The sequence below is a fragment of the Apis dorsata genome, unplaced genomic scaffold (assembly GCF_000469605.1).
Source record: "Apis dorsata unplaced genomic scaffold, Apis dorsata 1.3 scaffold_598, whole genome shotgun sequence".
Taxonomy (NCBI): Eukaryota; Metazoa; Arthropoda; class Insecta; order Hymenoptera; family Apidae; genus Apis; species Apis dorsata.
In genome coordinates, this window is record NW_006263802.1 from 85,651 (window position 1) to 98,536 (window position 12,886).

Here is a 12,886-nt window from a genome sequence, read left to right on the forward strand (position 1 = left end):
GATTTTATACACTAAAATAATTTGCGATACAGAAAAAATTTGAATATAGTTTTATGTGAATTTATTATTCATAACAATAATAATAATAAATTTAATATTTTTCTCTCTTTTCATTATTATATTAAGAACCAATAAAATTATATTATAGAAATAAAAATATTAAAACAATAATATTTGAAAAAAATATATAATTTTGAAAATATTGTTATATAAATTTTATGCTATATAAAATTTGAATAATAATTGTGTTATACAGATTTCATATATGATTTAAGATTTATTAATATAATATCGACCATTAATTCATAAGATAAAATAAATTTAAAAATTAAGTTTAAATTTAAATTGGAGAATAAAATTCATTTTATTAAAAAAATATTTTACCTGTGAAATATTAGGTAGGCCAAACAAAAATGATATAACACATATTAAAAGTACTAACATTTCATGACATGTTAAATGACGTTTTACCCATTTCGGGAAGCCATCTTGTATCGATGTTACAACAACTTCCACTATTGCAAACTGAAATTATCGTAAAAATTATAATATAAAAAGCAAACTTATTTATCCATTGTTAATATTATCTATTCATTAATAATATTTTATTATTATTATACAAGTGATATTAATTAAATAAGAAATCATCACGTACCTGACTATTCAAAGAAAGGCAGACTAGCATAAAGAAAAATAACACGGCCCACACTTGCGATGCTGGCATCTTGGCTAACGCTTGCGGGTAAAGAACGAATACGAGGCCAGGTCCTTGAACGGAAATTATGATTTGTCTATAAAATTGTAGGAGAAGTTAATCTGACATTGATTGACACCAAGATAAAAAAATAATTTTATTATATTTTAATAAATAATTATTAATTGCATAATGAGATAATATTTTATTTTTATTAATAAAAAATATATATTCAAAAAATATAAAATTTAATTTTCCATTAAATTTATCAAAATAAAAAATACTATCACTATCATAATTTAATATTTATATTTATTTATGAACTATATATCTAACTACAGTATGTTCTTTGTTTGATAATATTAAGATTATATATAATTATAATTGCTAAATAAGAGATACAACTTTTTACGTACCATCTGTTAAAACATCTTCGACAGACATATTTTGTTCGAGAGCAATGTTGCCGATAGTAGCAAATGAAAATATTCCAACAAGTAAGCTGCTAAAACCGTTTATGAGTGAAACAGCCATAGTGTCTATTAGGATGGTGTTATGGAATTTGTTGTAACTCGCGAAACATATCATCGAACCAAACGCTATGCCCACGGAATTGAAAATTTGAGCGGTTGCATAGATCCAGACCTATACACAAGAATTATTCGATTAAATAATTATTATAATTTATATTATTTTTTTTAAAGAAAAGTTATATTTACTTTTTTTTAATTGATTTTTTATAATTATTACGAGTTATATATCTTAATATTCATTATATATCATTTTCATAATATATTATAATTGTTAATATAAAAATTTTTATTTAAAAAGATACGATATTATTATTTTTAAAAGATTACAAGCGAATTTTGAATTTTCTTATAACAATTTTTTAATTAATGAAAGAAATTATTCAACATGACATGTAATAAAATATATTTTTATGATATTACATTAATTACTTAATTAATTAGAAAAAATAAGCTGATTCAAGAATATTTTGCTCGTTTTTAATAATATTGAAAAATGTTTCAAATAAATATTGAATAATGCAGAGAAACATATAATTTGATTAATAACTTTTTTGCATTATATAACATATAAACATATCATATGAAAGATATGAAAAAAAATGATGTTTTCCTTGTTTTTCATATATAATAATTTATAAAATAAAAATGTATCAAATTAAAACATTTTCTAAATTAATAATTTTTGCCTAAAATATTTAAATTAAATTAAATTTTCATTTCAAGAAAAAAAAAGATAAACATCTAATTAATATCTAATATATTATTTTTACGTATTTATAATGTAATTATAATATACTGCATTAATTTTATCCTATTAATGTAATTTTATATATCAACATTTTTTTCTGTTACCAAAACCAAAAGAGATGTTCAAGATGATCAAAGTAATTTCGTTTCGTTCCGTACTCGATACAGAGTATCACGTTTAAAATATCCCAGATCTTGCGTAATATTTTATCAAGTAACATAGTACGTATCTGTCATCAAAGAGCGAGGGGAAAATTCTTGGATTACCTTCGCGTCGGCGAGCAGTTCCCAACGAGGGTGGAAGAAAAATTGCAGACCCTTGTCAGCACCTTCAAGCGTAAGGGACCGCATGAGGAAGACGACGATTAAAAGAAATGGCAGAGTTGCGGTCAGGTATCTCACTTGTGCCGATGATTTGATGGACTTCCAAACGGAGAAATATACCATGATCCAAGCGGTGATCAGACAAGCAATCAGTTCCCATCTTAATGGCCCTGATTCTTCGATTCCATTACTAATTTGGAGTACTTTGTTGCTAAATTGACGAACGACAAGAAAGAAATAAATATTCACGATCGATTTTAAATATCGAACTGTGTCGATTAACTTTCGCACAGAATATTTATAATTAAATTAATATTGAAGAAACTAATTCTGACTCGTGAAAATTTATTTTATTAATGCCAGAATGTTTCGACAAATGATTTTATAATTAAAGAAATTACTCGAAAAATTCTTCGGCTGGAGTTCTTGAAGCGTTTGGTCTTGTTCTATTATCGATGCCACTGTAAGTAGGTAACCAGCATGCCAATGTGTTCCATGAATTTTCGCAGTCGGACCATGGTTGCTTTGCTCTGAACGCCGTAAAGAAATAATATATAGCGTAGGCTATTATGACGTTATGGTAAGTCGACATCAAAAATGATATTACTACCGAAGACAAGCCAGCTCCTGTTTTGAAAGATAAAATTCGTTTTTTATTTCCTTTATGAAGAAATTATAATATGAATTATAATATTACTAAAAAAAAATATATATCTAAATCATATATAATTATATTTTGTAGATACATATTGATTTGAAAATCATATAGGAAATTTTTCTATTAAAATTATATCTATTATTAAAATTTGTATGCTATATTTAATTATTTATTTATATTTATATCTTATACATTTATAAATTATTATAATATATTTTAGAAAAAAGATAAATTACTGAATACTATTATTACTTCATATTTTTAAAAATAGTTATCTTAAGTGAATATACTTTTATCGTTAAATGTATGAGTAATAGTAAATATATGAAAAATCATATAAATTTTTACAAATTATTATGTTTGAAGCCATTATTATATAATTTTTTTTTTAATTGCAAAAATAGAATAAGAAGCTAATGCTCATCTTTGGTGCAATAAATTTTCTGAAAACATTTAGAATATATAAACTTTTTAGATTTTTATTATTTTTCGTTATCTTTGAGATACTATTGTTATTGTAAATTTATAAAAATTATTATTAATATATTCGTGGAATATATGGACTTTTAAAATTTTTGATTGAGACTTATTTATTAATTATAAGTTATAAGCAATTTAAGTTTATATTAAATGAATACAACAGTGTAACAAAGATAGAATTGTCTTACTCTTTCAGCTTCACTTCATTTAACTTCAATTGCTTATAATTTAATAAATAAGCTTCAATCTTCATATTTATATATCAATATTAATGTTTTTAATCTCTAAAATTTGAAAAATATCTCATGAATATTTTAATATCTTGTATAATATTTTCTTTTTTTAATATTTAATATTTAATATTTAATTATATAATTTAAAAGTAGATATTTGAAAGTATATTAATGAATTTCTTCAAAATTTTTTATAATGTAAATGCACAATAAATTTGAAGAAATAATTTTTTATTCAATAAATTGAGAAAATAGTTATAACATTATTATAAATTTAATTTATTAATTTTTGTTATTCAAATAGCCATACATATTTTTTATAAAAGATAAAATATTTTTATAATTTATAAAATTATAAAATACCTTTAAATAAGGGACAGATTTGACCAAGAGCACCGATAGGTCCTCTTCGTGTAAATTGTCCAATACTAAGTTCCATATACAATAATGGTACTCCACATACTATAAGTATTAAGAAGTAAGGTACCAAGAACACACCTGAAAAATTTCATAAATTTTAAATTCAATAATCTATAGATTTTATTAGATTATCTATTTTCGCAATTATTAAAAATATATAGCAAAATTAATATTAACTTTTGTTAAGATTGAATTGTGATTGTTAAAGAGAATAATTATAATATATATAAATAGTTACAAATTTACAAATAGTTACAAATTTAAATTGAATATAATTTATAATTTCTAGTATTAAATGGAACTCTATATAAATACTTTTAAAACTGTTGATAATAGTACAAAATATGCATGATTCAATATAAATAATTAATTTATAGCTGGATTTATAGAAAACTTATGAAGATGAATTTTATTTCTTTAAACATAATCATATATTTTTGCTATTTGCTAAACAATTATTAGTTTAATGTAATTATTAGTAAATATGATTCTCAATTTATAAATCATAAATCTCAAACAGATTGTAAAATGAAAAAATTATTTTTATTTATAATTATGTAAAAAATTCTATAATAAAAATTTTCAGTATTTATTTATTTCAATATAAATATTTATCATTAGTATTTTTATCAAAATATAATAAATATAAAAGTAATTTATAATGGTGACATTGAAAAAAATATTCAAAATTTATAATATAGTCATATATTAAATTCAAAAATTCATAATTTTGCTTTAAAATTTCTACTCAAGTTTAATTCATATTTATAAACAAAATGTTATTTATGTACTTTACATATTTTATCTTATAAAAAATATATTTTTATATAATTATAAAAAGAGACAAAGATCGGATTAAAAAATCTTTTCAATATTTTAATAAGATTCATTATGAATCATCATAATAAAGATTAAGCTATTACGTTTTAGTGTAACGTTTCATATATTTTCTCACAGAGAAGGAAATAACAACTTGGGTCGTTTAATACATCAAGAGATACATATATGATTCTATTTAAGAAGACATATTTGACCTTTGTAGATCTTTTACTCGTCCACTTACAAAAACATTAATAACAGCAAATTATATTTTGTTTGAAATCATTAATCTTTTAACATATAATTGACATATAATTTTTATCTGGAATATTTTTCTTTATCAACAACTTTGAAAATAATCACTTAATTAAAACATTTTTTAATTATAGATACGATTCTTCGAATTGTGCACGTTCAATTATTTAATTTTTTGATAAATTTTTCAGTACCAAGATATTTAAATAAGATATAAAAATTACGCATATTTTTTTTTTGGATCCATTATCCTATGATAAATACAAATTTTGAATATATATTATTTTTTCTTTGTATTTTTCTAATTTTAACTTTATTTTTTCTCTTTATTTTTTACATTATCAATAAGACATGTCATTTAAGTTTATTAATTTTTATTTATTATTTTTCTAATATTATAAATCATTTTAAAATGATTTTAAAAAAAATCTATAAAAAATTCTGCGTTACGTTTAAATGTTACAATATAAGTGTAAATATTACAATATTATATGTTAATATTATAATATTACAAATTTCTCGAAAAACTGTGAAATGGTAATAAAATATGTTTTGAAAGAGAAATTGTGAAAGAGATGAAAAGTTATTTAATTAATAAAATTAAATAAGTATAAACTTTTAATGTAAGAATATAATCTATTCACAATATTACATATGTATATATATAATTTTTGTACATAATATATATACAAAAATAAAGCTCTCAACATTAGATTATTTTACATATGAAAATTCTTATTATTATTTATACAAAAAAACGATTGTTCTATAATTTTTTATTTAAAAATTTATGAACAGAATTCACATTGTTAAGAAATTTTGATTTCAAATCAAATTTCAACAGAAAAAATAAGATATATAAGATAAAAAATTTATAAATTTACCTAATTACTAATTAAATATAATACATTTTATTACCATTTTTTACATTTTAATCCAATTTATAATTAAATTGAAAAATCGATTATAAATTTGAAATTTATTTCATCGTCTTAAAAATAATAAAAGTCTTATCCACCGATAATAGCATGTTCCAACGTTATAAATAATTCATCATCTTGTGATCCAATATTTCTGCGATTAAACGCTTCCTTCTTTAATTCTTTTTATTCGTACATGAAATAAAAACGCTGTTACTAAATCTGCGTGTAATGTGGATTTATTAAAGGTTGCATTAAACACGACTCATACGTAATAGTACTCGTCGTTAATCGTCATTCTGTGGGCAGTAACAAGGTCACTGGATGTAACTCTTTATTCGTAATAAACGGTGATCACAGTCCCGTGGATTACGACTTAATTTGGGAACAAGCATTTAGTTCGACTAAATTGCTGAAATGTGTTATTGTTTTTCATAACAGATCTCATATCCACAAATTTTTCTCCCATATCACAAATCATCATATCAATATGTTTTCTATTATCATATATAATATTAATTGGTGTCGTAAGATTTAATCTCTTGAATTAGGAAAATTTATTCTCTTGACGAATGTACGAACTTTTTTGTGTTAATGAAATCTTTCAAATAATGAGAAATTATTATTGAAAAAATCGATTTGAAAAGATAAAAATAAATAAACTTTGATTAAAAAATTAGAAATATTTTGTTAAAAATTATTTTTGATATTATTCTTAAGTAAAGAACTTTAACAAAATTATATTAATTATTATTTTCAGGTAATATTTCAAGTAATTAAATGTCCATAATTAAAAATATTTTATTAAAAAACTATTTTTTATATTCATAAGTTATAAAATTATTAAATTACTTATTTTGTTTTATTTTTATTCGAGTTTTTTCCATTAATTATTTATATAAAATATCCTATGATAAATTTAATGTACCTATCGTAAAAATTTGCTTTCTAGATAATATAACCATTGTTTACGGTTGTATCATTGAAATAATTCGTACCGCATCAGTGCGCCTCACGCATATGTAAATTAATTCTACGAATATCGTATCGTGCCAGTCGGACAAATCAGACAGCAGTCTCTGATCTGACTTTGTGATTCATGTTGCAATTTAATAAGATAACCATTTCGATGGACATTGTAAATTTACGTTGTAAATAATGATACCTTCATTCTTTATTTCTTCGTTTACGCTTTGAAAGAATTTTTTTTTCTCACGTATTATACCGATAAGTGTATAAATATCCACTGAGGTTTAATTAACTTCTTAATCATGCACAATAAAAAAAAAAAAAGAATCTTAAATAAAGATTTTCAAAAAAAATTTAGGAAAAGAAAAATGTTTACTAATCTAAAAGGATTAGTTTATTTTGTGTAATTGATAAAAAAGAGCAAGTAGATATCTGCAACGATTTCGAAGAAAATAGCTTTTAATACTTTACGTAAACCACCCTGTATATCTCTCCAAATAAAAGTGATAACGTTAATTTCCGTGGAATTTTCGTTCTTTCCTTTCAACACGAATTTTCCCACGAGAACGTAAATGAACACAGGTCGTATAAATACACCACGAGCTTCATGCAAATCAGAGTACTCTATCTCATGTTCTACAAATCTTCGTTTCATTTAACGCTCTTTCAAAAGCATTCTTTATAATTCTTTTAGGGAAATAAAATATTTATACGATGATATAATTTTCGAGAATTAAAAACAATACAATTTTTTATTTTCATTAAAAATATTATATTATAAACAAATTGTAATTAAAAAAAAATTGTAAATGTTATTTTTTTTTAATTAATTTTAATACAGTTAACGAGAAAAATAAATAATTTGTTTTCAATGATAAATTTTAATTTATTATTTTAATAATAAAATTATTATTTCTTATAACTATATAGCTATATTATATAGGCTACATAAAAATCATTGCAATTTATAAAGAAATACTAATTGAAAAAATATATTTTTTCATATAATAATTAAATTTTAATTTCAATTTTTGACGAAATTTCAAACTATCATTGATTTATAATATAAAAAAAATTGCTTTTTATTAATGATAAAAAAATAAAACACACAATTTATTGATTTATTGCTATTTTATTAATAAAAAATATCATTTTCTATTAAATGCAATTCTGCATTCTTATTATACAGAACAATCCAAAATTTAATATCATAATAAATCGCTTGTTTTTTATATTTGCATCTAACTTATACTATACAATAGAATACTATATAGCAGCAATAAATAAAATAAAAATATTTACTACAACAACTGCAATACAGAATATTTTGAGCAATATTTTTGACAAAAGAGATTTCACAACTTTACTTCATTATCTTCTTATGTATTATCTAAATTAAAAAATTACATGTTTATATTACTCTTAAAAACGAATTTTGCCCCAAGATCTTCAATTGTTTCGTTTCCAACTATTCGAATCGTTTCATTATTCCATTTAATTTCGTTTAATCAAAAACATAATATTTCAATTACTAATCACACATAACACTAACAGCCGGTTTCCGCTCGGGCTTCCAGCCTCGATTTCCATTATACTTATGACAATTAAGCCGAAAGTTTGAACCTAGCCTAACCACTATCACAGCTGGATCGCAGTTTGTTATTACGAAGGGAGCGTGTCAGTTGGCCATGCTGAAATCAAACCGTGCCACTCGCTCTGGTTTTCCGGCCGTCCAATTTAAACGGTTGGTCGAAATGATACTTGACCGATTACTTCCACCGGTGTCATTGAAATCATTTGCTATGCTCGCCGGTTTAGCTACGTTCCGGCAAGGTCATGTATCAAGTTCCGCGAGCGAATTGCCCCCATGTCCGGGCTCAGCTGAGATGCTCTCACAGACTTTGAAAATTACCGGTAACACGAGATACCGCAACTCGTGTTACGGTTTGCCGAACTGAGAGAATGCGTGCCCTTGCTCTGGATACACGTGCGCCATAATGGCGAGCAAAGAGGGATGTTGGGGAGAAAAAATGGCGGCGAATCGCCTTGACAGCTGACAACTTTAAACATTTCTTCCATACGGGGAGAGGGGGGGGGGAGGGAAGGGGGATATTCTTCTCGAGGATGATGTTATGATCGTTTCTTTATTTCGCGTTTTATAATTGGACAAGTGATTCTTTCTTTAACCCGTATTCATTTTCTTTTCTGATCCTTGTTTTTATATGTTGTAGTATTATTTTGAGAAATCTTTTAATTAAGAAAATTATTTTAATTTAATTAATGAATTTAATTTTTTTGTTTAGTTTATTCATAATAGAATATAAAAAAGATCTCATATTGTCCAAAATGTTCTGTATTATAGTAATAATTAAAATAAATGTTTTTATTTGTTAAATTTTATTGCGTAAAATATTTTTTGTAAAATAATTTTATGAAAATACAGAAGTATATGTATTTTTGTTTTATCATTTAAAAAATATTGAATGTATTAGCGAGAAATATAAAAAGTTTATTACAGTTTTAAAACCTAGAAGAATTTAGATTGAATAACACAAGAAAATTATTATTCTATATTATTTTTTGATAAATTATCTATTAATCTTATTCAATTCTTAATAATTTTTTCTGTAATATCAGAATGTAAACAATACTAGATATTTGTTTTATTGTGATAAATATTAAAATGTTCAATATGACCTTTCAAGTCAAAGAATGTTTATCATCATAATATTAAGTATGTGTTATCTCGTGCAATATTGCGTGCTACTGCATATGAAGAAAATTATTCTGAAAATTAGTAATGTTAATCAAATACTTCTTTTTTCTAAACAAATTTTTTCTTTATTATTCATGTTGATAAAAAATATATGCTATATTTTAATTTTTATCAAGAAAATGAGTAAAAAAGAATAATTATATTTAGATAATTGATGTCTGAACCTCGCGATCAATTTTTTGAACATTTGAGAATAACATTAAGACTTCGCATTGTACAATATATTTGGTTTAGAACGATTTTCTAGTTATTAGTCCATTTTTCGCTTAAGTGACACGTTTCACACCGGCAATGTGAATAATAAACACGTATTCTTATCACTGGTACACTAATCGTAACAGACGTATGTATGTCACAACGAGCAACATCTAGTACGTACAAATTTGTTTTAAACTATTTGTTTGAAGTATATATCGTATATATCATGAGAAAAATATTACATACAGTAGCTTTCACTGATTTTTTTTTATTATTGCCATATTTTTATTGCCATTCACATGTTTCTATTTTTTATTATTAGAAATTAAGTAAAATTTTAATATTAAAATGTTTTATTATAGGAAACAGCGGAATTCCTAGATTTTATTTTGAGTAAAATTTGCGTGAAGAATATTTGTTACCTTCTTAAGAGCATTTACAAGTGAAATTATGCAAACGCATGCAGATACTCACCACCGCCACTTTTGTAACAAAGGTAAGGAAACCTCCAAATATTACCGAGGCCAACAGAGTAACCGATACAAGCAAGGACAAATTGCATTTTGTTGGCCCAATGTGGTCGTCTAGATTGTCTGTAGTCTCCTGGGTCCTGAGCGTCATCTTCAGCATCGTCGAAGCTGGTACATACGGACAAGTCATCTTCGAATGATCTGAAACCAAGTCGATATTACAGGTTCATGAATTATCTAAAATAGAGAGTTATTAATTTTTATAAAAATATATATTTTTCATAGAAACGTATTCCATAAAATTTTGAAATAAAATTCAATGAAAAATGTTACAAGTCAATATCTTTTTGAAATATAATCAGTCACAGAAATATTCTTATATTACTTACTCGAAAATTCTGATTTTTAAAAATTTGTGTATATGTATAGAGTAATGAATTATTTATAGTCGACAAGAAATCTCTTTGATATTTTTTACAACAAAGTAATAGAATATTAAAAACTAAACATTTTAAAATTCAAAATTTTGCTCTATTTTTATATTACAAAGTTATTTAAGTTATTTAAAAAAACGAAAAAGTACTGAAAATTTCAATTTGATTAAAAATAAAAAAAATTTAAATAAAAAATTTAAGAGATTAAATTTAGAATATAAAAATATTTCTGTAATTGAATGTATATATATATTTAAATATTTCACGAATTTTATATAAATGAATGAATTAATTTATTTTTTAATTTTTCAGGAATATTCGTAGACAAATTATTATCAAAAAAGTAATTTAAAACATTTTTTATTTATTTTATTTTTTTTATTTAATAACGCAATAGCACATTCTTTTTTGGATTTAATTTCCTTTGAACTTTGTTAAAAGATCTAATTCTTAAAAGACAATAAAGATCGTTTAAATAAAATATATATCATTCAGATAAATTTTTTTTATAAAATCTATTATTCGCATATAACAACTCATTATATGCATTCGATTACAAATCACAAATTACATATTGAAGGTAAATTGAATTTACATAGAACATATTATTGTAATGAATGATTGCATTTATCATAATATTCAATACACTTTGTTTTGTTTTCCATCTGAGAACAATATGTTTTCTATTAAATGATAATAATATTCACAAATTCTTTCTATATATATATTGAAAGAAAGTTTCGAATCCTATTTTCTTTATTTTCTGCATCAACAATTTTCAAACAATTTTATTAATATTTAAAATTAGTGCTACACATAATCTTACGTATTTCAAGAAATTTTGTATAAAAAAAATTTTCTGCGCTAAACAATATGCTATCCCTTTTTATATCTTAAGCAATACATAATTCTAAATTGGACATAATTCCAAACTTCTGATCGGTAATAATGTAAGCTCTTTTCTTACGAAATCTTTTCTGGCAAACCGGTTACCTCGAGACATAGTTTCTCCTGGAGAGAAAGAATTCTAAATCAACGGAAGTTTTAACTATTTGATTTATCGTGATCGTTAAGAGGACGTGAAAAAAAAAAATTGATCGTGAACGCGTTTTGACGGACATCAGGATAAAGAAAGAAGAAACTCGAGGCTGTAAGGGGCCCATATTATGATTAACGATCGTGCGAAACACGGGATGGTATAACGGTAGCGATGAACGACCTTGATATCCCGGCTATTATATAACCGGTATGAAAGAATGAAGAAGAATTTTTACGAGTTTATCGCGTATCCACGTGTATCCGTAGGGCATAGTGAATGCAGAAAATGCCGCTGCGACACAGTGAGAGTTATGGCAATTGGCAGACCTCGATAATAAATACGACACACCTGTGTAAATTCACCGGCCACTTCGCAATGTAAAAACAATACAATGTAATGGATACGCGACCTATATGACGATAATAATAAGTTATTACATATACATATTTATGTGTCATAACTAAATTTCAAGCGTAGACGTAATACGTTCATTGCACAATTTCAACGTGGCGCGTTAATAGTTGTAAAAATATCCGTAAATATAGAATTTTAAATTTTCACTTCTCTCTCTCTCTCTCTTTTTTTTCTTTTTTTAAAAATACGTGAAATTTAATTTGCAACTTCTTCAGACATGATAATGAATCGGTATGCACAATTTTCGAAGAAGAATACAAATTTTTCAATTATAGAAGCATACAAAAATTCATATATAGTGATTTTGAGAAATGAAAAATAATTTGTAGATGAATTTATTAAAATAATAATAATATATTAATTTAAATAATGTTTATTTAAATAAAAAGTGCATATGTGACAGTGATTGTAAAAAGAAATAACGATGATTTGAATTAATTTTGAAGAGGTATGAAATTAAAGCATATAGTAAATTTTAACTGGAAACAAATCAAATAAAAATA

At 23.8% G+C, this 12,886-nt stretch overlaps 1 protein-coding gene across 4 annotated transcripts in view; it reads right to left on the reverse strand.

Moving 5' to 3' along the window:
* LOC102678464 (sodium- and chloride-dependent GABA transporter ine) overlaps positions 1 to 12,886 on the reverse strand; it is a 20,989-nt gene that overhangs the window by 3,577 nt on the left and 4,526 nt on the right. For all 4 annotated transcript variants that reach the window (XR_004151278.1, XM_006621163.2, XM_031513146.1 and 1 more), the window contains 7 exons: positions 10,501 to 10,697; positions 4,033 to 4,167; positions 2,700 to 2,925; positions 2,242 to 2,509; positions 1,111 to 1,339; positions 656 to 768; positions 385 to 525 (listed from right to left, as the gene is read on the reverse strand). Coding sequence is in view for 3 of the 4 variants with exons in the window: in XM_006621163.2 (XP_006621226.1) it covers positions 385 to 525; positions 656 to 768; positions 1,111 to 1,339; positions 2,242 to 2,509; positions 2,700 to 2,925; positions 4,033 to 4,167; positions 10,501 to 10,697 (1,309 nt within the window). In the remaining variant the exon portion in view is untranslated. The remainder of the gene's footprint in view (positions 1 to 384; positions 526 to 655; positions 769 to 1,110; positions 1,340 to 2,241; positions 2,510 to 2,699; positions 2,926 to 4,032; positions 4,168 to 10,500; positions 10,698 to 12,886) is intronic.